The sequence below is a fragment of the Dunckerocampus dactyliophorus genome, chromosome 1, assembly GCF_027744805.1.
Source record: "Dunckerocampus dactyliophorus isolate RoL2022-P2 chromosome 1, RoL_Ddac_1.1, whole genome shotgun sequence".
Classification (NCBI taxonomy): Eukaryota; Metazoa; Chordata; class Actinopteri; order Syngnathiformes; family Syngnathidae; genus Dunckerocampus; species Dunckerocampus dactyliophorus.
The window spans coordinates 32,228,352-32,253,785 of record NC_072819.1 but is presented as its reverse complement, the minus strand read 5'-3'; the positions used below and the strand labels follow the sequence as shown (position 1 = coordinate 32,253,785).

The 25,434-nt window shown below is 42.0% G+C and overlaps 1 protein-coding gene across 5 annotated transcripts in view; it reads right to left on the bottom strand.

Annotated features, from left to right (window-relative positions):
- The window catches only part of fmnl3 (formin-like 3), a 34,185-nt gene extending 9,217 nt beyond the window's left edge, over window positions 1–24,968 (bottom strand). For 4 of the 5 annotated variants that reach the window (XM_054785914.1, XM_054785931.1, XM_054785905.1 and 1 more), the window contains exons 1-20: window positions 24,537–24,968; window positions 11,972–12,055; window positions 10,698–10,778; window positions 10,526–10,602; window positions 8,650–8,733; window positions 7,677–7,823; window positions 6,406–6,514; window positions 6,155–6,231; window positions 5,698–5,791; window positions 4,201–4,275; window positions 3,987–4,097; window positions 3,715–3,864; window positions 3,032–3,133; window positions 2,495–2,867; window positions 1,805–1,900; window positions 1,603–1,727; window positions 1,329–1,531; window positions 956–1,259; window positions 798–878; window positions 564–693 (exon numbers count right to left, since the gene is read on the bottom strand). In XM_054785914.1, the coding sequence (XP_054641889.1) occupies window positions 564–693; window positions 798–878; window positions 956–1,259; window positions 1,329–1,531; window positions 1,603–1,727; window positions 1,805–1,900; window positions 2,495–2,867; window positions 3,032–3,133; window positions 3,715–3,864; window positions 3,987–4,097; window positions 4,201–4,275; window positions 5,698–5,791; window positions 6,155–6,231; window positions 6,406–6,514; window positions 7,677–7,823; window positions 8,650–8,733; window positions 10,526–10,602; window positions 10,698–10,778; window positions 11,972–12,055; window positions 24,537–24,650 (2,617 nt within the window). In that variant the 5' untranslated portion in view covers window positions 24,651–24,968. The remainder of the gene's footprint in view (window positions 1–563; window positions 694–797; window positions 879–955; window positions 1,260–1,328; window positions 1,532–1,602; window positions 1,728–1,804; window positions 1,901–2,494; window positions 2,868–3,031; window positions 3,134–3,714; window positions 3,865–3,986; window positions 4,098–4,200; window positions 4,276–5,697; window positions 5,792–6,154; window positions 6,232–6,405; window positions 6,515–7,676; window positions 7,824–8,649; window positions 8,734–10,525; window positions 10,603–10,697; window positions 10,779–11,971; window positions 12,056–24,536) is intronic. The other variant, XM_054785942.1, reaches the window with a different exon arrangement.
- Window positions 24,969–25,434: the final 466 nt, after the last annotated feature.

Sequence of the window (25,434 nt, the reverse complement as noted above, 5' to 3'; positions counted from 1 at the left end):
AAAACATGTACCGGTAAAAAGATAACTGTACAATGTCAAGCTGCAAATAAAACACATAAACACATAAACATAAAAATATATGTCAATGTTTTGTTCACGTGGAGTAATTTGGCCCCTTGAGTCAAAAGAGAAGGCGTTCAAGGCGCTTCACATGCTAATTAACACACGTGATGGCGGCGGACACAAAAAGTAGCGATTCTTTTGCATTTCCAAAGTTCCTGTACTTGGTCAAATCTGTATAGCAGACATTGCCTGCATATTTTGCAAGCAGCACAGCAACAATGACTTCCACTGCAAATCATTTTACAGGATGCAATTACAGTTAATACCAGAGATACTTAATAAAACTACGGCATTTCTGTCAGGCTTTTGGGTCCTTTCCTCCCCCCCAATAACCAGGATTAATTCATCAATCAAGAAAAGACGGAATGTCATTCAAGATTGGCTTTATCATCACTATACCTCAATAATGTAACAATTACATTAACATGCGTAAACAGACCTGCCATTTCTCTGTGTATCATCACATTCTAACCGTTGAAACTGAGAGAAGGCGCACCCACCCGCTGCAGCTTTATCCACAAAGTGCAGTTCATTGTAGAAAGTGGCCAGCTCAGGATATTTCTCCTTCACAATGAGAGCTATGTAATGGAGCAGCGTCATTTTCCTGTCTGTAGACTTGGTGTCCAGCAGCTGTGCAGCAAAACATATGAATCAAAACAACATGGCAGCAGTAAACCCTGTAGCGCTTTGATAAATGAGCACAAGTGTCAACAAATGTCTGCTGTGTTACTCACCAGATCAAGACTTTGCAGTTTGAAGCCATAAACGCACCCTCGCTTGCTGCTGTTCATGTAGTTGCCCAGGGCTAAGATGATCTACAAGCAGAGCAGAACCTGTCAACGCCCATCAACATTTGTAACTACCGTTCAAGAGAAAGCAACAAAAAACAAACCTCGAGCATTCTTTTTAGCTTTGGTGAGGATTTCACTGAGCCAGAGGCAGCGATGATGGCGTTGAGCTGTGGCGTGAGCATGTTGATGTTGTCAGCAAAGTTCCCGACAAAGGTGATGATGTTCATCCTTTGCGTGAGCCTCTCGATCTTGCTGAACAACAGCATGAAGCGGTCCTCCTCTGCCAGTTGGTCCAGTGGACGCCGTTCCCGTTCGTACTGACGCAGCACCTTGACCTCTGCTTCCGTGGGCAGGAAGCGCATCAGACACTCCACGAAGTCGACAGGTAAGGCCTTCAGGTCAAACCTGGACGGACATGATTATTAGTTGAATCGAGCTCATGCGTATGTGGATGAAAGATGCAGAAGTGCATACTTCTCTATTGCTTTGCAGATCTCCTCTGTGGTTTTGTTAGCCTTTCTCAGTGTGATTGCTAAGTTCTTGGAGCGATTGGCATCCAGCAGTGTGACTTTGTTTACCGCTTTCTGAGCGACTTTGCTCTTTGTGCACGACGTATCCACAACTGGACCCTGGGCGCGTGTTTTAAATAGCTCCTCAAATTTCTCCAAATCCAGTACCTGCACAGAATTTAAAATAGAGACACTTAGCTCTCTCTCTTAACTCAAAGACACCGATCTGCTTGATTTACCTCAAGCACCCGTTCGTCATCGATCTCGTTGAATACGGTGCCGTTGATCTGATTGGGCTTGAGGGCGGTCCAGTTAAACACAGGCAGGCGGAACTTAGTCTTGATGGGCTTCTTGATTCTAATAGCTGTAAGAAAGAACTTATTGAGTTTGCCTACTCCGGCTGCACTGATTTGAATTCATAGGTACAAAAAGCCTTTTTACCTGAGAGACCCACACTCAGGATGACTGAAGGAGAAGCTTCAGGCAGAGGTGGAGCCAGCGGAAGTGGTGGTGGTGGTGGAACTGGTGCAGTGGGGCCTGTATTGAATGATGGAAGTGTGTCAAAACAAAAAAAGGGTAAATACTGTAAGTACGTAATCTAATGAGATCCGATAAAAGAGCTGTATGAAGAATTCTACCTCTATAAAGTTTTGATTGTGGTTGTAGTTCGCAGGTGTGTAGAACTGCCCTGCATCGTACTTTTTTACATACATTTTTACACCGCAACTTGCAACCAAAACAATAAAGTGTATACAGCATGCGAGTGTGCCCAATGATATGACCAGTGCATAATGAAGAAGGCAGAATTGCTGATTGAATTATTACAAAGTCTGTGACATAATGACTGAAAGTCTGTGAAGCTTACTGACAATATACAAGAAAATAGTCAAAGGAGTGTTGCTAAAGCAATGAATTTGTTGGAAAAAGTGCACAGTTATATTTGTGTGTACCTTTATTAGTCACTCAGTTTGACATTGTGCCTACGCACAAAGGAAATAAGCTGGGTTTCCCTTTCCTGTCTGCAGCAGATCACCGCTATGACAATTTCTATTTGGTCTAGCATGAATAAGTAAGAGAGGTGAACTGAAACCTCTCTGAACTTCACCCCCTCCAAATGTCATGGAAGCCCACCTGTGGCAGATGGCAGAGGAGGAGGAGGCGGTGGAGGTGGAGGAGGTGGGGGTGGAGCTTCACTGGCTGGGGGCAAACTGGGGTCCGGTCCTCCCGGTTCCGTTAAGGCTGCTGTTGAACCCAAAGATAGAGCTCCAATGTCAGCCAGGGGGATGCCAAGGCCGCCGCTTCCTACCACGCCACCCGCACCCCCAACGCCAAGTGGCTCGATGGCGATGTCTCCATCGGGTTTCTTGTGCAGACGGATGGTGCCTTGCTGCTCCAGCTCCAGCAGCCGCCTCTCGATGTTGAAGTGCCTCTGGAATGCGGCGTCCTTTTCTTTGATCACCCTCCTCAGGGTGTTGACCTGCGTGTTGGTGGACTCGTACGTCTCCTGAGTGGTCACCAGGGGGCGATAAAAAGCACATGACTTTGCAAGCTGAAGAAACATCCTGCTTCCTGCTGACCTCATCTGCTATCACAATGATTGAGCTAAATGCTTCAGCTAACAGAGTCAAGCCTTTCTGCAATATTACAGCAATATGATCGCAAGCTTACCCGGATTGCTTGAAGATCCTTATCCTTCTGGAGGAGAACCTTCTCCAAGTCAGCCACCTTCATCATTGTTTCATTCTCAACCTCTAGAAGCTTCTCGGTCACCTGGGAAAGGAGACATCGAGAGCAAAGGGACGAGGAGAGGTTCATTCAATATTCAAAGCAACAGCATCATCCCAGTCCGCGCCCTCCCTCTCGCTTATTTACACTCAGCATCCTCATTGAGAAATATGATATCGGCAGCATGATGCAGCAAGCATGTGACGCAGCTTTTATTTTGGAATAGAAACGATGGCACATGTTGCACTGGAATTCAGCCTCCCTCATCATTCCTGACCCCTGAGAGCAGAGTTTGTTATGAAATTCCTCAATGATGTCAGGGCTGCCCACGACCTTTTCCATGCAAAGACGGTCTTTTCACGGCAGCGTGGGATGCAAAGGCAACTGCCCCAGAAAGAAGGAGCAAGCATGAGAACAATATTAGGATTGTCACATGCATCATATTTTCCAACTTTTATCCAACCCGTAATTATCCCGAACCACTTATGAAATGCAAACACTGTAAATTCTAATGATAATGTTGAAAGAGCCAAGTTATATATATACTGTAGCTGGGGGAACCACAGCAATATCATAACTGGGCACAGTGAGCAGCCTTGGTGGTCTAGACTGGGTGGTGGACTTACATGAGACAGGTGCTCCTCCAGCTCCTCCACCTTCTCCAGTGCTGCATTCTTAGTCTCTGCGTCTTCCAGAAGACCACCCACATCAAACACATTGTCCAGGTAGGCTTGGATCTGCACCGACAGTTTGTCACTCTCTGTGTGTTTATATTTCTGAGACAAAGCAGGGAGAATCAGAATTAGTGCTACTGATTAGAACACATCAGGTAATGCTGCTTTAAAAAAAACAACAACTTTCTTAACACAATGTCACCGTTATCTCCTCTGATTGTTACCTCCAGGTAGTCATCCAGTCCCAGCTTGGTGAATTCATACTGCAGGTGGACTCTAAAGTTCATATCCTCCACTGAGTGGACCACAATGTTGATGAACTGCATGCAAGCAACCTGGACCCCACACACAGACAGATTTAGATCTATATTTCCATTTCATTGAATGAATGACTTGCACACAGAAAAACAAATACGTGGAACACAAAGCAGATCATACCATGAAGTCGATGTTTCCTTCTTCACTGCGGAAGTAATCCATCAGTCGCTCAAAACGATGCTTTTCTTTACAGACCTAAAAAAAAAAGTTATTCTTTTCTTTTTTTGTTATGTCTACATTATGTTTTATGTTGATATGCTGCTTTAATTTGACTCTGAACACAATTGTTTTTATTCTTTCGTGGAAAACAAACATTCTCCCACTGCCACTCCCTTAAGCGGGCGGTGTAAGAATCATATATGTCAACCCTCTGACTATTTGCTTACTAAACTACTAATCCATCCATCCACTTTCTGTGCTATTTATCCTCATTAGGGTCGTGGGGGCTGGATTTAGGACTTTTTTTCTCCTTATCAACAAAATAATTTTCATGTGTATTGAGCGATATTAGTTATTAAGTTAATGCAATAGAAAGTAATTATATGAAACCATCAGGGATTTGCTAAATGCAGCATTATGTCTACTATTTATAATAAAATCTGTTTTTGACCCAGTGAGCCAACTGTAGATAACAAAATGGGGCATATATTTTAGACCTAATACACTAGAGATGTGCAAACAACCACTTTCCCAGTCTGTTTTTTATACCATAATAAAATAAAAATGTACGACCATTCTTAACTTCTACGCCACTGAATAATAGACTTTTCGAAAATATTATGTTAAATATAACATCTTGTTTTGATGACTGCGTTCATTTGCTCTTTTTCTAGTTTTGTTATGTACATGTCTGCACAGGAAGAAGCATTTGCAGTCCTCTGGCTCCCATCAGGGCGCTGATCCTTATCATTGTTCAAGGTTGGCTCACATCTGGTGTCCTAATGAGGCTAATGACCTCTGACAGGCCGCCACAGAGCTTCCCTCACACCCTCTGTGGAGGTGAAAGCTCCCAGAGCTCCTCAACTTTCATCTCGCCATGTTGGCCCTGTAGGCCTCCATGCACCCCAAGTAATGTGGGGCCTTTTACGTGTTATTTTTTGAAGCACTGGCAATAGGCTGCAAGAGACGTTTCAACTTCAAACTCTTCTATCTTCCACACAAGTTTGGTAAGTCAATATAAACTTGCCACTGTTTTGACTGATAACGATATTGTACAAGCATGTTAACTGACTTGCACTGGGACCGTGTCTATTTATTTCTGTTTTCTTTTATGACATTATACAGCAAAGCCAAAAATGGTTGGCACAAGTGAAATGAATGCATTGAATCTACTGTAATGTAGAATGCATGTAATGTAGAATATGGTAGCTACCTGTATTTAGGAAGTGTATGCATTATTTGAGACGTTCAATATTTTTGTCAAAATAATAGAAAAGTTAATATATATATATATATTATGGATATGTAAAAAAATATATACCGTTATATGTCTTGACGCTACGTAACACGACAGTTTTACAGATATCATTCACCACACAAAAATGCACTTAACTGAATGCGTTTGGTCTTAAAAGAATATATTTTTTAAAACTATCTCAAATTGCATGTGTTGGGAACCTCTTTGAAGTTGTCAAATGCTGACAGGATGATCTCGTGACCTCCTCGAACAAGGCAGACAGCAGCAAGCAGTTCAAGGACCAAGGCTTTTGTCCTGGAAGTGTGGGAGGAACCCATTAGGACAGTACAGAAAGTTCCAAAACAAGTGGTGCATCTAATATGGAGAGTTTATGATTACTGTAGTCATACTAAGGGCTGAAGAAAGGGTTGGTCTTTAGAGCTTTTTAAGAGCTTGTCCCCCTTCATTATGAAGTGATCAGCCACTGAGCTTTAAGCACTAATCCCCTTTCAGTAAACATTCCTCTAGCAGTCTTTATGGAGGCCTCTGATCCCAGCTTCAGAGAAGGAGTGAGCACCGTGGAGAAAGACAGGCATATCATATGAACAGGCTGCAGGGTGTCCCCTATTGTTTGACCCAGCCCTGCGTCCATGGTGATGGCGAGGCCTCACTTCTTACCGTGAGCTCTTATTGTTCAAGCTGAGGGCAATTTCATTGACAGCGTGCGCATGAGACATGACCATATTGAAGCCATACTGCATGAAGAGGACACAGACAGAGAAGAGGATGTGGTGAGACAATGAGAAATGAATATATATATATTTACATACGCAGCACTTCAGCATACAGGAAGCACACAAGTGTCATGACAAATACATAATCTCAAGTGTGTGTGAGCCTGTGGTCGCCTTAGCTACACTGTTTGTTACCTGGTAGTTCATAATGGCTCTCAAGCACATGATGCACACATGCACGTCATCCTTTTGGCTGACAAGTCGGGAGTTCTTGATGGTTTTGCTGCTGGAGACTGAGCCATAGCTGCAACACATGGTGAAAGTTATTAGTTGGGAACATTTCAACAGTTTGAATGTGTTGTTCATTTGATTTATTTATCTGCCATTCACATGACTCTTGTTTAAGTGTATCACATGGAGAGGGTAAATACTGCATGAGAGAGAATGAGGTCTGGCAAAAAAAAAAAAACACCAAAAAAAAACGTTGATGTTTTGAGGTTACAGATGCATGATGGGAGATGCTTGGTTTTCTTGCCGCTGTCAACAGAAAGTCCGAGAAGAGATAATTATGTAACTGGCTTGTGCTGCCGCAACATGCAGTGAACATCGTTGTTCGCGTGCTGTATACAGATCAGTGTAGGCTACATATACTCAGTGACCACTACATCAGGTAGACCTCCACATTCTAGACAACATAAACTCTGATATTCTTCTTGCAATTAACATGACGCTCCATTTTTAGTGTCACTGTAAGAGACACGTTTATAAATGCAGCGCATCATATAGAGATGGGGTTTCTATTATATGGGTTACCTTACGCCAGAAGAAAAGTACAAAATAACTAATAAGAACAAATAGAACATAAATGCAGCTCTCTGTATGATGAAGCATTTAGTACATTTTTACATTTTTGTCTGATGCATTTTTAAATTAAATTAATCTAAAACCCCAAAGCCAACATTTTGATGAATCTCTTTTAATGATTTCGTTATCCAAGCAAGACTTAACCATGTCATCATTATCAATTTATTAATTATTCATGATTAAAAAGAGAGAATATAGTTTTTTTTTCTAAACCAGAAGCCGACCTTTAGTTTATATTTTTGTAATTATAATTTTTTATATAACAAATTATCAAATTATCTGAGCAATACATAATTATGTACTATTCAATTACAGGTCATACAGCTGCTGTATATTGTGCTGAATGAAATCAAGAGAATAATCAGACAGACAATCACAGTTGTTGCTCTTTCCTGGCTCGGGTGTGAAGACAGATACACTTCATAATCTGAGCAAAGTGTTGAAGACAAGGGGCTCATAACCTATTGACCATTCAGGCCCAAACAGCACTAGCACGACTGGCTAGCATGCTGATGCATGTTCAAAGCTCTCATTAGGTTAGCAGGGCAGGTCATTAACAGGAACAGGTAATAGCAGACACAAGCGAGCACAGCGATACATACCGGAAGACAGACTGGCGGGCAGAGCGCACCAGTGTGTTGCAGAAGGGCTGAGAGCTCATATGATGCAAATCCTCTATGGACCTGCTCCAAGATTTAGCCTTGTCCAAGAAGCCATCCTCCCCATTCTCCAGCCCCTCAAAATCCAACCTGGGCCATATACAGACATACAGGCAGACACAGAGGCGCGGGGTGGTGTCGATGAGATGCAGGAGGGGAGGTTAGGTGAGCAAGACAGCAAGGGGGTTATCACAGGAACTGTCATCAAGCTGGATCATAAAGCCAGGCAAAGAAAATTCTCATGCAGGCCACAACACCATATGGACAAAAGCCTTGGCACACACCTCTAACATATTTTATTCATCAGAGGGTGAGCTAGATCTCTTAATTCCCCCTGAATGTTAATTATCCATCTTACAACGATAATTTAGACAATTGCAAGCTTCCAACTTTGTGGGAAAATTTTCAGCCAGACCCATTTCTGTTGAAGCATGACAGTGTTTCTCGGCGCACAAAGCAAGCGTCCACAAAGTGGAACATTTTGGTGTGGAAGGACATCTTGGGACAGTGTGAGCGCCACACTCTCAGGTCCAACATCAGTGATTTGATGCCCAAATTTCCTTTTAGATGAACGTCCACAAACTCCCTCATGCCAAAATCTTGTACAACGTCCATTGAAGACCAACTCCGTACTTTATTCCATTTTCCTGTAGATGTAATGGGCAGGTGTCCCAATACTTGTGTCCACATAATGTACTGTATTATCTGTCCGCATTCGGCTTGCCAAGTATGCAAATAGGTAAACAAACACATCCAAAGAATGCAATGCTCCCACGGCACTTTTTCATGCACAAACAGCTCATTAGGCTCTGCAGGATGCAACGTGCTTACTCAGCGACCGCTACTCAACCCAGTTGCTTTTCGGAAAAGTTCAGGGCAAAAATCACGAGGCGCGGCTGTGTGTAAAAATACTCACATGACAGCACACTGGGCGAAGGAGAGGTACTCCACCAGGACGTCGAGACCTCTGTTCTCATCGTTGAGGAACTCCCTGACCCACCTATGACGCAATGGGAACACAGAGGGTCAGCAGGGCACCGAAATGAAAGAGCACACCCTTATCCTTCAGTGTAGGAAAGGAGAGAGAAGGAGTCAAATGTGCAAAGGTGGAGAGGAAAGTAAAAAGTCTCAGAATTACAGCGGCAGTGGGTAAAAAAAATACCCTAATTTGCTCAAATGAGATTTACTGAACATGAATTAGTTGCACACGTTGCTTTACTTTTACTGCAGCAAGAAACATCTGACATGAATTGCTTGTGTTTTAACGTTTTTTTAAATGAACTTATTGTGATATACAGTTGATATGTGGCTGCTAGTGTCATGTAGCCTCACTCATAAAAATGAGGGTAGCAAGCTATAGTTCAGTATTATGCTTCGAGCCAGCTCTGAAGGGGGTCTCCCTTTCCCTGACAGGAAAAACTTAGCAAAAGCGGGAACGGAAAGCAAACTGGGACAGGCCTCACATTTCCTTCCAATTGAACTCCAGTTGTCTGGTCAGAGACACTCAAAACAAGGGAATCATTACTGGAATGAGAGAGGATCAAGGCTCGGTTTGGAATATAATCAACAATCTCCGCCCTCCCTTCTCCCAAGTATTGGGTTAAAGATCCCTAAAATAGACTTCAAATGTTGCTTATAAGACAGATGCTTGAGAGACAGGAAAGCAAGCAGGAGTGTTGGATGGAAGGACAGTGGGGAAAAGGGAAAGGGAGGTGAGGAGACAAATAAGGGAAGGTGAACAAAGCAGTTTAGGCGAAGGGGAAAAAAGAGGAGGGGGTGAACAAGAAGGCGGGCATGATCACTGGTTTCCTGTCTACAACCTCTCCCCCCAACTCCCTTTGGTCCCCCTTTGCCTCCGACCCTTTTCTCTCTCACCACCTCTCCCTCAATTCAGCTGCAAATAGCTCACATTTTCTTGGCAATGTCAGGAATAAGAGTCAGACAGTAATAAAGCACAAGACCCCATCCACACTCAAGTCTCTTGACAACCATCCCGCCTTTCACCTCTTCTGGGAAACGCATTGAAACGTTTTTGTTTTTTTCCTTGGACTCAGACTAATCGCTATGGAAAAACCTTCTCTTTGCTCCTGGAATATCAGTGGGAACTCAAAAGGCACCCAAAGTGGAATTGTGAATCGTAACATGTGATGTATTCCAATGTAACTTGCATGCATGCTCATTGACCATTACCAATGGCACTGTTTCCTAATTTGGATTTTATAATCAACACAGCGTAGTCTCAAAATGCTGTTTTTGGAGTACGTAGCTTCGGCCTCAAGTTTGCCATTCATTTTCATTGTCATATTGTATTGTATGAATTCTACCTGGTGGCCAGCAAACATGGCATTACCAGGTATAATAATGACAGTTATGCTGTTTAATTGGCGCTGCTGCGTGTGCTATTTTATAATGTTTTTTCATTTGTGATGTTTCATATTTCATCAAAAATGCTGTTCGTTGTTTGTTGTAACTTTGAGTGTGTATTTGTAAGTTTCACAAGGTTCGTCAGCTTGCCTTCCTGCCCTTCTGGCATACACAACAAAGCTTCCTGCTCAACATTATATGGGGGAGTGAACGAAGCAGCACAATGGCTACCATCTGGGCGTTATGAGTCTTGGTCCTATGAAGTGAAGCTCCAGAGCTTGGCAACTTAAAACAATGGGCGGTAGATCCGAGCACCAAAGAGAGCAAAGAAAGGACTATTCTTCACAAGGGAGAAGAAGAATTGGGTTTCCTTTAGCTTTACACAGTAAAAAAAAAAAAAAGATCGAGTGAAAGGAAATTAAACCTACCCAATGTGATTTGTTCTCAAAGATATTTCCAACTCCCTTAAGACTTTGGTAGACTCCTGTACCCTCCTGCGAAACTTCTGGAAGACAGAAATAAAACAGGGTGTTATTTATGCATATTGTCTACTTTTTACTTTACAGGATTGGACGCTTTGTTGTTAAAACACTCGCCAACCTTTCTTGTTACGTCGGGGTCTAAGTATCCTCGTATTTTCTGGATGTATGTGTGAGGTGGGTTCTTCACTTGAAATCTCTCCTGTAAGAAAAAAAAATAAAGTGAGATGACACATCTGGTAGCGACACTGTTTGCTATGGTTGCACATCTTTTGAATTTGAACGAATCCGGTTCCTTTTCTGGTTCTGATGCTCTTAAGAGGCAGGGTCATAAAGGTTTGAATGGTTTTAATGAGGGTGCTAACCAGAGTTCTGAACTTTTTATGAACTTTACAATGAATTTCTTACAAGGCGATTTTCAATCTGTATATAAATATCAAACCATTCAACTTCAACATAAATGTTTGAAGTTTCTTTCTACAGGAGTACACGTTCACAAAAGATGTTTGCTTTTGAAAAGCTCATACAAAAAACATTTCCACATGCTGTTGTTTATGTGTTAGTGAGCATGTGATGCTGCAGCACTTAAACATGCACTATCCTGACTGCAGAATATCAGACAGACATCTTGTCAAAGATGTGTCAATGAAAAGTATGATAATGTTAGCTGTATAGTTCCCGTTGATCTACCATATTAGCACTAGTATACTTTGTTTGCTGCCTCAAGGTTGGCGTAAGCTACACCCTTTTTTTTTTTTTACCGCAACTAAACAGGATGTAGCCCACAGCTGTCTTATTTTGAAGGCCGGAAATGTGTGTTGTGTGGGCTGACAAGATGTCTTGACTGATGCTAGCAGAAACGGACGTGATGCACGTCAATAAACTTGCATTCTGTAGCCGACTAGCCATAGCTCCCATCCTTTATGTACACTGAACATCCACGACATCAGCGGGCACCCTGAAGCCCTCAGTTACATTGGCATGAGACAGACGCCATTTATTGTTTGACTTCCCTGATTCTGACTGCTTACAGGAAGTCCAACATAGCGCATCAAAGACGGAGCACGCTGTTATTTCTACACCAATCACGTAGGTCGTGCACCCTCCTGATGATATCATTGTGTGGCAAACATTGCACTGAGCCGACTGCTCTTTTTTATGAAGTTAAGCCAAACTTTTTATTCGCTTGCTCTTTGTTGGTGCTGGCCGGCTTCTACTTTGCTGGTGTTTACGGCTATCTTTTCCGGTTACCAAGTGGGCATCTAAACTGGGAACCAAAATAAAAAAAATGTGAATGATCCCAGGAGAATCGTAATGTTAGTCCCGGTTCCCATCGATACTTGATGCCCAACCCTAGTGTTTGTGCATGTGTATAGTCTGGTAATCGAAAATTACCTGGTCACAAATCAGGTCCCACTTCTTCTCATTGTCATACTGCCTGAGGAGCCGGGCTTTGTCCGGCGGAAGGTTCATAGAGTTCTGAAAGTGTCAAATAAGTAAGCGTTAACTTCTGGCACAATATGCAGTTTTGACTTTGATCATGGGCACTGACGTTAAAACACTTGCAAAGTGGATGGATACATAAAAAAAAAAGCGTGATACAGAGCAAAGAGTTTGCTTGTCCAATGAATTAAAAAAGTAGACACAACGACAACGACCCACAGTGGAGAGCAGAAATCCTCATTTCTATCAGCACCAAATTGCAGACCTTCACTGAGACAGTTGCCCGATTTTTGACCAGCAGTTTATGTGTTCTTCCTTGCCTCGTGTCTCATGCTCCACCATGCTGCCTTTTGTGGAAATTGGTTAAGTCATTTATGTGCAGACCTGACCACAAACAAAAAAACAAATGACTGCAAAACTTCCTTTCAGGAGGTCATAACTCTTAGCTAGCAAAACACAACATAAAGCAGCACGAAGTGAGTCTTTATGGAGCATTCTCTGAAATACTTTAATTTTGAAATGATTTCAGTACATTACAAGACCTTTTCTATGTTCGTCACTTTTTCAAAATTGTAAATATTGTCATTATATAATATGCTTTCATTTGATTTAACTATTACGTTTTCCACTGGCAGGTTCTGCTTTCTTCCGTGACACATGTGGCAGCCATTACATATTAATATGACCTGAGACTGGCATTGGTTTCTGTTCATTTTACTATTCATAATAATTGAGTGGGTGTGAGCAACTGGAGCTTAATAGGTCTCTGCTACCAACGTCAGAGCACAGTTAAAATTTTGGGGACTTTCATACTGATCTCACTTCCTGTGCTGACTTTCAACATCCTGCCACAGGAGATGATCCCTGCCTAGCGCATGTCTTATTCTTTCTTGTGTTTTCTTTCTTTTCTTGGGAGAATGAACAGAATAAGATTTTCATTGCATAGTATAACTGCTGTTTTACTATGCACATGACAATAAAACTCTCTTGAATCTTGAATCTTGAATCTTGAATGTCTCAGTACTCATATTTGAGGCCACACTTGCCCATTAACCACAACAACCACAATCAGAACAGAACACTGTCATCTAATCCCGTCGTAAAAAAAAAAAAAAAAAAAAAAAAGAACATAAACGCCACACGTTCTGAGGCAGCCAGGCTCAAATTAAACACCAACTGCTCTCATTTGAGTTTGTAGACCAGTAAGGGTGTTATGTCCTCACGATGATGGTTTGGACTGATTAGGTAGGTCCATGACAAGGGCGACACTTGGAAACGGGGTCGGACAAGATCTTAAAGCGTGAGGGTGGGCAGCAATATGAGGGAGCTCGCCAACCCCTCAAACTATTCACCTCAGCTTTGAAGAAAGATAAAGGATTGTTTGCGCTGGGAACCCTCGTTTGCACCTATAACAACAGTGCCCTTGTAAGCATGACCACAAACGACCTGTCAACTTGACTTTTAACCTGTGGCTATATGACTTAGCCTTTTGTCTAAAGCGCAACACCCTGATCTGTTAACCCCATCACAGGCTAGACATGATGTCCACACAGCTGGACCAATATGTGTGTTTTTTTTTAAATATACGTATATATATCTATATATATACAGTATATATGGAAAACATTTGCTCCTGTGACGACTACTAGCAGCAGTGGAATATCACATGAGAGCATTTTCAGCTGATTTTTCCACATTGGAACCACATTGCCCGCTCCATCAGTGCACCATGAATCATGTTGTCTGCAGACAACTAAAAACACACGCGTGCATCAGTTTTGCTTCCACATACACTCATAGGCCACTTCTTTATTTGTAATGAGCTCCTTTGGTAATATAATGTTCTATTTTTTTATGCTTTGGTACTATGGCAGTAGTAGTTTGCAGTGAGCTGCACTACATCAACGACTGAGAGCTGTTACTAATACTTCAGAGTGTAAATCATTTATTGGATATCATTTAATGAAGTGGCCGCCGGCTATATTTTTGCACACTGATCAATAATGTGGGATTAGATAGGTTATTATTGCATTTGTTGGGAAAGGTCTCACCTTCCTTGGACAATAAAGCATATACTGTATATCAGGGGTGTCCAAACTTTTTCCACCGAGGCCTGCACACAAAAATCAACGGATGCCGGGGCTACTTTGATTTGATGTTTATATTTTTTATCATTTTGTAAAAAGGCTACAAAGCTTTGTGTTATGAGTTATTAAGTTGAACATTTCAGTCTTTTCTCTTTACATTGTCCCTTTTTGCTGTATTTTTGCTGTGTTTTTAATTTAATTTAATTTCTACTATGTGCTGCGGACCAATATAAAACAAGCCGTGGGCCGCAGATGGCCGTCGGACCACACGGTGGACACCCCTGCTATATCTAACCACAAACAGTTCAAGCTATAACAGTTGCCATTGGAAATAAATGCACACATGTTACATGCTGATAAAGTGTGCTCAACAAAACCTACACAGGAGAGGAAAGAGAAGCAACATGCATACCAGATGTCCAGAATTACAGGAGGAATGTGTATTGTTTATGGAACTACATTTGCTCAAGTCTGACCCCCCCAAAGTTGTACTCCGCCTTTGTCTCCTTCTGGAAAAATTTGTATCTACACAATCTCAGCATCTTCCTTTTTCTAAGCGTCCTAAATAATAGGAGATACTGTCAGCAAATCTATGATGTTGGTGATAATCAACGGTTACTAACTGGTGATCTGCAGCAAAACTGAAAAATACAGGTTCGTGGAGCCTTTCCTTTTTATGCAAATGCAAACAGATCTATGACAATTGCACTAAGTGGGTTTGTTTAATGCGCTGCAGATAATGTAATACAGGCTTGACTTGGACGTAAACAAGCCACCGGTTAGTAAACGAAATACTGTATTAAGGTCAGATATCAGCCAAGGCATCTGCGCAGGCCTGGAGCCAAGCTGGTTCTCTTGTTTTCTTAGTTAGTCATGCATGCTAAAGCACTGGCAAAGAGCAAAAGGCCCTTTTGTACTTATTTAATTCGGAATTACTGGTAAGCAGACACAAAGGCAGAGGCTCATTCATTTGGCAAAACAACAATAATTATACTAATCTACTGGGCACAGTAAGCATGGATGACATAGAGGAGATGGCTTTTCATACCATTCGCAAGTTGATGCCTGAGGAGCAGATGTGCGTATGGTTAAACACTTGAAATGGATGTGAACTACTTCAATGTAAGAAGGTAAGATGAAGAGGTCAAAAAGGACAGGAGATATTTCCTTTAGGAATTTTTCTTCATGAAGTAATTTGAGCCAAGTAACTGAATTGTGTTAACTTCATTTCACTTTCTCCTGCAGCGATACAATCATGCACTTCCTGTGTTTATAAGAAGCTAAAAAGAAGCAAGGCAGAGAGCGGGGGCGCTTTATTTATTGCTCGGCCCATTTTAGGGGTAAAATACTACAGAAATGCGAAAAATGTTTGGTGCGTGTTATGTGCTGCCCACGTATTTTCCTCCTTCTGCGTTGACCTGACTGGATTAAATGTGAAGCTTTGTTTTGGTTTGGTGTTGTGCCAATCCCATCCTTTGACATTTGAGCTATTTTTTCATCAGAAAATGGCTAACAATGGCTTGTGGGCAGGGTCATAGTTTGCCCCCTGGTGCTGTTCAGAGCAAAATCCATCTCAAAGGCAACACCAGCACAATACACAACCTGATGAACTGGTTCTATTACTGACACTATCTTTTCAATCACAGGTGCTACTGTTGTGAACCATACAAGATGATACATTTACCAGCCACATAGGAGACACATACATGGAGGCCAATAGTGTTATCTATCCTGTTATTTATGTTGAGAAAACAAAATAAACCCAGTGTACTGTCCAGTCTATAAACTGTTTGACCACAAATGTGCATGTGCAACGGTCTTTAGCCATAATTTGATTTGCTGCTTTAGCAAGGAAAACAATTCTAAATTGGAGTTACACAACTTTTGTCACATGCATAGTTTTGCTTGTATAGCATGCAGTGAACAAGACCACAGAACCATTCCCAGCTTCCCTTTGCAATGGATGTCTAATTAATGTCGCTATTAAAGCAAGAATCTACCCTTCTATTTACTGTTTTACTAAAATGATTGCTGTGTAAAGTGTCAGTAGCCCTTTAAAGGGCAAGGAACCGCATTAAAAACTGGTTTATGCATCTTCGTTGAGGTGCCAGTGTACACTGCACAAGCTCGCTCTTCGCCCTCCACATCCTCTTTCATAGCTTGGCGTGCACCTTCCAGGCCGCCCTTTAGTATGTTACTTCCTGTTTTTGACATTTACAATTGATTAGTTAACAAATAAACAAATATCCGCCGAGTGTCATGGCTACTCACTGAGTTGACTCACCGGAAAACACTGCCCCTAGCGTTTCGGCAGAGAATTGCCCTGTACGAGCGCAACCCTGACGCAGGTCAGGGTCGAGGCAGCGTCAAAGGGGATGACATAGTGACTACGCAGAAGCATAAAGTAGTTTGAGTCGAAATGGACGCCACACGCACTCCTATAAGGCAGTACGGCCGTGTGATTTCTCTCGGCCAATTAGCAAAGACAGTTAATGATGTTCGTAAAAAACATGCCAGCATTAGTCTTGATTGTGACATGAAGAGATGACGTTGTGTACTGCCATATGGAAAACACACTGACATCTGAGCAACTGATAAAGTCAAAAAAGTTGAATTTAAAAGGTAAAGCAGTTGAAGGGCTTGAATGTTGAAGGTTGTTGGTTGCAGTCAAACATACAGACCCCTGCAACCTGGGGCAGGATGGGGGTGTAAGTGCAGCAGAACCAATGGTGGCTCAGTGGGGCGAGTCCAAATACCCTGAACAAGACAGCTTCCTAATCCGAGCTGATTTACAACATTGCCTGAGCTGAGTTTATGACCTTCAACTCCCGCTGGAGATTCCCAAAGAGACAAACAGAAACGGAAATCTTTCTCTCCAATGCACAGGCTAGGACAGGACTTGATGACTTGGTAGAATATCAACACATACCAAACTAATTTAAACTCACTTCTATAGCAGAGCCTATAATCCGGAACTATAAATTGTTAGATATCAGAGATATCAGAGATTCATATTACAAGATCAGTGGCCTTCTAATGTGGTTCCCAGTGTACCAAACTCACAGCAAATTATTTAGAAAATATTCTGAAACACAGCTTCGTAATATTAACACATTTGCACAGCCTGTTGTTGCTAGGCAGAATACAAAGAGCACAGTCTTTTGTGCCCCTTTGGGCATGCACACCAGAGACGCTGACTCTACAGTTTCCTGGTTTATACTGTGTTATTGCTAAATATGTGTTGAAAAGAGCAAAACTGTAGTAATTTGTGCAGAAATAAATAAATGCTTAAATATTTCGCAGTATTTATGGATTAGTTTCTATTTAACTAAGTGTTAATACAATGTGATTCAGAAACACACAGCATCTGTTGTTTTTTTTCTTTCAGGCATCAGCTCAAAGGGAACAGAGCGGTAGGCTCCAGCGCCAGAGCCCGTCACAGCTCAGCGACTAAGACCCAGACGGCCAGGTTTACCCCAAACAAATCTGAGTGTCTGCTCATAAGGGTGGGATCAAGATGGCTCAAGAAGCACAACTGAAACCAACCATGTATCAGCATCACATCTTTATGACAAAGTTTGGTCATTGTTAAAATGTAAAAAGAAAAGAGCATGATCCCAACACAAGAACTCGTTATAAATGTTTGGCTTACAATTTAGGCTCAGAGAACATTGCGTTCGTGCTCAATGCTAACTGTGTGATCAAAGGCTTGTTATAGAAATGTGATATCGCATGTGGTGTAATCATTATCATCAAACAGATGTTTGTAATTTGATGTTAATATCAAGCATTACAATCATGAGCATTAGCAGAGTCTACACAAAATGCTCGGAATTATTGGGACACCTGGCCATTATACATCCAGGATGTGGGACTGGAAGAAAATACGGAGTTGGTTCCAACTTCTACTCTTCTGGAAAGACTTTCGACAATATGCTGGAGTGTCTCTGTGGGGAAAATGTGTCCATCCTGAAGAACCTGAGAGAAGGCCTGCCGACTGTCTTAGCTCATCCCAAAGTTTGTCCACAAAAAACTCACCTAACCATGTCTTAAAGACATTGCTTTGTGGACTGGGGCAGTCTTGCTGGAATACAAACGAGCATTTTGGTTTCCACACTATTCCTGCAAAGTTGGATGCATAGAATTGTCCAAAATCAAGATTCAGGGGTAGTGATGTGTGATATCACTGATTTTCTTTCCGATCCGATACTGAGTAAAATTCAGGCTGTTATCAACAATCCTGATCCGATACTGATACTTTGTGCAAATACTGTACACCTGTGTCTGGTAAACTTTCAAAAGTAGTGTATTTCAAATCATACCGTAGCCCATAGCATAAAGACCACAAGCCATCAGAGTCATTTTTTTATTTTGTTTTAAACTCTAACATCTGTGATCGGATGGATGGATGGCTGGATGGATTCAACTCTAACCTAATATATAAGAAGAGGGAAAGCAAACAGGACAAAATCATACAAAAGGTGTGAAAATGCTGTTTGAAACAATAAAAAAAGAAAATACTTAAAATAACAAAAGCATTAAATAAATTATTAAGAACTACTATAACAATGAAATCTAATTCACAATTCACACTTGGCTCGGTTTCCAATCACCCATTGTTTTAACAAACTGAGGCCCAGTCTACACGGGAACCCTCCACGTCCACAAAATGTTGGATCAGTAAATAGTCATGTCCATACGGAAGGTTTGTCCCAATACATTTGTTCATATAGTGTACGTGTAGCATGCCGGTGATGAACAGAATAAGAACTTAAACTCTTAAATGAAGGGTTGGAAGGAGATGAGCTGATTCCTGTTAGGAAGTGGAGCCAACAAGGAGGCAAGGAAAACAATGAAAACGGGGCCTGGGATGTTTTCCTAAACCATATTAACTGAGCATATTTTAAGCTATCCAAATGAGAAAACATAGTGAACGTGTTATGCCAGGGGTGCCTGGATTTGTTGAACTTGTCTCAGGGAAGTGAAAGTTTAAAAAAAGAAATAAAAATAAACAGCAGCCTACACCCACAAAAGCACCAAACCAACCCCCAGGATAACAAATTGCACGTTTCTGTAAACTCTGGGTGATGTGGCCGATGATGTCAACTGGTCGTGTGACTTGTGAGAATGGCATCACATGAAGACCAGTGTACGTGACAATATCTTAAGGTTCATTTATCACACTGACTTTTTATTAATGACTCTTGGAGATATTGGTCCTTTTCCTCCCTGTGGAAACAATGGAGAGGACACAGGATGAGCGCCACGGCTGTTGTCGTCATGGGGCTGCGAGGACTTCCTGGATGTGTCAAGAAATCCTGAACTGCCCTGAGTAATATCAGATTTGTTCTGAAGCTGCGACGTGTAATATGAGTGTTCGTTTCTTTGCACATCACAGCAAACAATATGCTTACGTGCGCATTGTGGGTGCTTTTTCCAGCTCGGAGGTAACAGCTGAGAGTGTGAGAAAACATTGGTCCCCTTTCTCTGAGCAGACATTTGATCAGGCTATCGCTCTTCAGATGAGTAATCTGAACTAGGTGGCCACAACAAAGCAGGAATTTTACACAAAGATTCTGGAAGACTGTAAGCAAACAAAGAAGATGCTCCTGAGACTGGCATGTGAGCTCTTTACGCCTCTTGATGCTTGTTTGCAAACAAAACACTGGCAGACTCTGTTACAAACTTGTTTACAAATATATCAACAGGCCAGAGCACGAATGTCATTCGCATGTGAATATTACCAACCAGCAAATTCACTTTTTCACATTTGAATTAAATGGTTGATCAAGGAATTTCAGTCCAGTGGTTTCAGATTAGCCAAAGATCTGCACTTGCAATGATTTAAGTGTAATAACATTAAAGACAATCTTTTTGAAATGTAGTCTAGTTTAAACTATTTTACGAGTTTTTATGAGACGTATGTTTACTGCCCTCTCTGAAGGCCAACAGTGAACAAATGGTTTGAACTGGAAGGCCAAAACTGTCCCTAATAAGCCTTACAACTCCAATTACGAAGTATGAAATCCCCAATGAATAAGCAGTCAAAGGCAACACCATTTACAGCTGGGCCTCCTTTCTCGCTTTGCTCCCACCTCATATGAATTCACATCTCCCATAGGGATCAAAGAGAAAACTTTGCCCCTTCAGTCCCTTTTTAGTTTACCACCAAATGGACCTTCTGCTTACTTGCATCTCATGGTGACAGGAAGTGGCTTAATTGTGATATTTCATCGTTCAGTCTCACAGTGAACGCACCGGTGATTGACAGCATTGATAGCCGTCCTCAAGGCTTTTTGTAGGCCAAGTGATAAAGAATGAAATATCCTCAGCGAAGCCAGATGTTCATCGAGCTCCAAATGTGAACAAAGTTGAATGGCGGTACTGTTAGAGGCCCTTAATCAGCTTGTATCCAAAACTATGAAACATCTCAGCATATCTAAGTGACATTAACAGAAGGATAAAGGACTTAGTTATAAATAACTGCAGAGACTGGTAATGAATCTAGGAAAAGGAAGTATTCTCTCATTCCTGTGAGGCCGACATCCTGTTTGTCCGCCTTAGTGCATCCATTCAGGGCTGAGGGAAGCCCCAGCCAACGGACTATATCACGAGGAATGACCGGAATGCAGGTACATGAACGCCTCAATAACTCATGCTGGCCACGCTCATTGACAGGCTGCCCAGTAGAAAAAGACAGAGGTCAGTCGGAGAGAAGTTTCAACAAATCTGATCCCATGCTGTGTTGGGATAGAACATTTAAATCAGCTCAAATGTTCGAGGATTGTTTTCCTGCATAGAAAAGGTTATAGCATGTGATGGATAGCCACTAAAAACAACTACAACCAAGAGAGAGTACACATTTTGTAAGAATCTCCCCTTTGTTCCACTTCATTCACATGACGCTATGAGAAATAACATAAATGAATCAACACATCATAAAACTGCAATCTATTGCCTCTTTATGTGCCACCTTATTTTTAAAAAAAATGCACACCAAAGAGTGTGTACCAGCACAAAAGGCACCGGGGGATGAGGCCCCCTTTCTAAAACAACACAGACTGACAGAGTCCCCATTGTACTGAGGAGGAAACCACTTCTCCAAACTACTGCCTTGCATGGTGCAGCTGCATTAGCTGCTTGAAATCCCGCTACATACACACACCATCAGGTAGTGCGAACAAAGACTAAATCATTTATGAGGCGAAAGATGTCGGATTGTGTCTGAGCATGCAGCTGTGTTAGCTTCCTCCATGATGTGAGTGAACGCAGGCAAACCCACACATGTTGTATGATAATTGCAGACATGCTGTAACTGCTCAGTTGTGCACTTTAACTTGACCTCTACTTTCCAAATAACTGCGAGGACAGAATTACTAAAGCACTAAAACTGCTCATAAAATGTGGCCCATTTGGGGAATCATAGCCCGAGGGCAGGCAGTGCCAGGTGGATGGCTAAAAAGCAGAGTTAACTGCATTCACCCAACTCCCAAAATCCCCTTCTTCCTCCGAGGACGCGGTGGTGGGTGCCTGGACCAGATGTACACACATTTTCTGTTTTTAGAAAAGAGGAGCAGAAGAGCTGGTGTGTCAGGGGAAGAAAAGCTGGGCGCATAAATGAATGGTAATAAATAACGCTAATTTAGATTATATGCCCAGTAAACACTTCTTGCATCTTGACTCTATTAGCTCCACTTATCAGACGCTGCAGCTTTCTTTGAAATTGAAGAATCAGCTAGTCTGTCACACCGTCAACAGTGAACCGCCCCATCTTTTTTTGCATGATGCAACTGGATGTCAGTGACTAAACCATGATGGGATTGGATTAGTGTGACTAATCAGTTAGGATGCTAAAGCAGACAGAAACTAAAACTGTTCCCATGTAGCCCTCGCAACAAACAACTGAATACGTGTCTGCTGTTAAAAAAAAAAAAAAGTCGGTAATGTCATTACCACTGAGAACAGTGGCAGGCAGCCACGCAGTTCAAAGGGAATTTTCCCTCTCCGAGTTCTCCTGTGGCTTCAGTGCGGACTAGACCGCAGGAATCCAGCAGTGGACTAGTGAAAGAAGATCCCACGCCAGACGTGCACCTTTGAAAGTGCCACCCACTCCTCTCACATCGTTTTCATACGTACAGACTCATATGGAGAAGGTTATGTTTGAAGCACAGTGGATTCTGGGAATGGCTAAGTAGGAAGCACTGACTGGATGAATGAACCACATTGAGTAAGAGTTACCAATGCCCACTCGGCGGCCACAACAATTGATTGAATGCTTGATTGCATCGTGTGGAATTGGTTGTGGATTTCTCAGATCTTGAAGCATTTGAAGCCAAATTAAGTGCACTACTTGGCTGCAAGTAGCAGAGGCACTGTTGATTGCAAGATAGGGACGTTCATTACATTTTCAAATATTTCTTCATAAAGAATGCACTAATCTTAACAATGAATTTGGAGAATTGGTATCACAAGTCTGTACATCCCAATCAGACCAGCAGGCATGTTAAGGATCAGAAGCATCCTGCATAAACAAAGTTCTTTCTGAAAATCAAACCAACCACAGCGGCCGTTTGCTACAGTATATACTGTAATGCAATTTCCTCTGCAAAGGGAAGGACTGAAAATGCCAAGCAGCTGTTTCCAGCCACAGAAGACAAAAGTGAGAAATGAAAACCAAGGAGAAGGCAATGTGTTCTTGCATTTCATTTGCAGCAATCAAACTCCTCCCCCGTCGTCTACTGTGGAAGGGTCCTGTTAGAGTCATTAGGCCAGCAATATTACTACAGAGGGTGAAGGCTGCTGCACACATGACATCATTCTGGGCCGCTGTCATCCCGCTGGGACGTCTGTGTGCTTTTGTCTGGGAGGATGGGCAATTGCACTGCACACATGCATTCACATCTATTTACACTGGTTTTCATACCAGAATACCATCATGCAGCAGGCAGTGGTCCAACAGAGAGGGGAAAGAGCCCATATCAAGATACCCTTTTATGGAAAGTGAATTGATTGAAGCAGCTTTTGATGCCAGCTACAAAAACATACACCAAGGCAATTTGCTTAATTTAGAAGTATATCTTGGTCCAAAGTATGAAAAAATGGCCAGACTTATTTCCAGATGAAAGAACAGTTGTCTTCCTGAAGAATCACGTGAAAAGACTCTACTAATGTACCTTTATCTCACAGGCCAAGGAGAAGACCATTGTCTGATAAGACTAAAATATACAAGGTTGTGATGCTTCAGGAAATGTGTAGCTACTTGGGACCAGCGTAGAGAGCTTGTGAAAGAAACACAACATACTGTAAATGATGAGTCTACTGCCCTCTTGCCTAGAAATCTTCTCTGCATGGCTGCACATAATAACAGTGACTGACTCGGAGTTGCAGTTGAGTTGCAAGCATAGGACACGGAGTATGGCGATGTGAGAAAGTATTTCAGTCTTTGTTTGGAGGAGGTGCCATGACTACGCCTGTCACATCCACAAAAGTACGTCAATCTAAATGAGTCAAGCATGTAGCCTTGCTGTATAGTACTGCATGCTGAGCTCATCTCTTTTAAAAGAGGATTTCACCCTGCTGTCAATGATGTCTTCATCACACATTCTATCAGAAAAAAGCAGATATTTGTACATTTAACGCTAGAATGGCTTATTAGCTTTGAGGAGCATATATGACATTGGAAAAGGGTTCAAATAGTTCAGCAAGAGGTTTATTACAGTGGGTTGTGCATTTTTCTCCAGTGGAAAGTACTCAAATTCATCCACTTAGTCATGAACTATAAAGATCATCTGAAGGGGAAGTTGTTAAAGAACCAAACGTTGGAAGGTTCCAAAAACTTTGCAGTGGATGACAGTAGTGTCACTTGACAGTATAAGTGGGTGTTGACTGAGCGCTCATCAATACAAGAGCTCAACTTCATTCGAATGAAGAGGTGGATGTGTGTTAGTGTTAGTGTGTGTGTGTGTGTGGGGGGGGGGGGGGGGGTCTTCTAGTGTGGGAGTTTTGAGGGGAATTCAGAGAATGTTGTTTTTACATGTTTAGCCTGCAGCACAAAAACTCAAAAACTTTTAAACAACTCAATAATAGTGATGTGATGCGATCCCCCCAACACACACACACTATAACCATCCCCGTTTGAACCGTGTTGCGTTCACTGTTTGGCCCTTCAGCCAAATGGTGAGTTGCCTGACTTTTAGGGAGACAAAAGAACCACAGGACAGGAGGGGGGAGTACAGCAGGCAGGAAAAGGGGCGGGACAGGTCTCCAAATAGTTCAATATAAACGCTAAAAAAAACGATTAAGTTAAGTTATGTGCGTTTGTTTACTTTCTTTCCAATGGCTTGAAACTTTCAAGGTAAAAGTTCCGTTTGATTTTGACATTTGTGCCTCCATCAAAACAATATGAGATAATAATAACCACAATAACTCACCAAAACAATGGCAAACTTCTCCTCCAGCTCAGGAGGGTCCGGCATGGGCACCTTTAGAGGCATGATGTGATGCTTCATCTCCGTCTGACCGTCCACACTTTCTATATTACCCATTTTTGTCACAGCAGTGTCGTAAAGTAAAAAAAAAAAAAAGGAAAATCACCCACGTATTCCAGCGATGTGACTAATGTAATAATCCAAACGATCCACTTCTCCAGTCGAAAAACTGACAGTCCAGTAGTGTCGCTTTACTGACCCCAAATGCCATTTACCCACGCCTTTACAGTGCAGTTTCCTTTCGCAGTCTTTTCGAGTCCTACGTTTCCTATTTTCCTCCCCAACCCTTTACTTAGGGACTTTCTAAATCGCGATCAAGAAGTTGTGAAGTTGCTGCTTGACTTTCTTGGCTACGACGTGTTTCCATTCATTATTGTTGTTTGAGACTAGTAGGCGGGGCTTCTTCTATCAAACACACCCCTAGTTGCACGACGAATCAAGGCTATTTGTCCATGCACCTGCCAATCACTCCCTAACCGCTGCCCCGCCTCTCACATCTGTGGCCACAAGTCTAGTCTTTTAGTTTGGCATATTTTATCATTTATATATTACTTAGACATTCATTTTATACGTATTTAGGTAATAAATCATTTTAAGAAACACAAAATTCTGAAGAGTCATTTGAGCCAAAAGAACCAATCCCTTTATAAGAGCGGACATTCCCATCACCAGTAGACACAGTGCCTAACGCAGCTGGACAGAGGTCAGCTAACAGTTAGCGCTACCTGGTGGTGATAGAAGGTAATTGCAATTGACCATTGGCGCGCACTTATTGAAATGCCAGCACAGCACATGGAAATCATAACTCAAGAAAAATATTGTTGTATATTATAAGACTGGT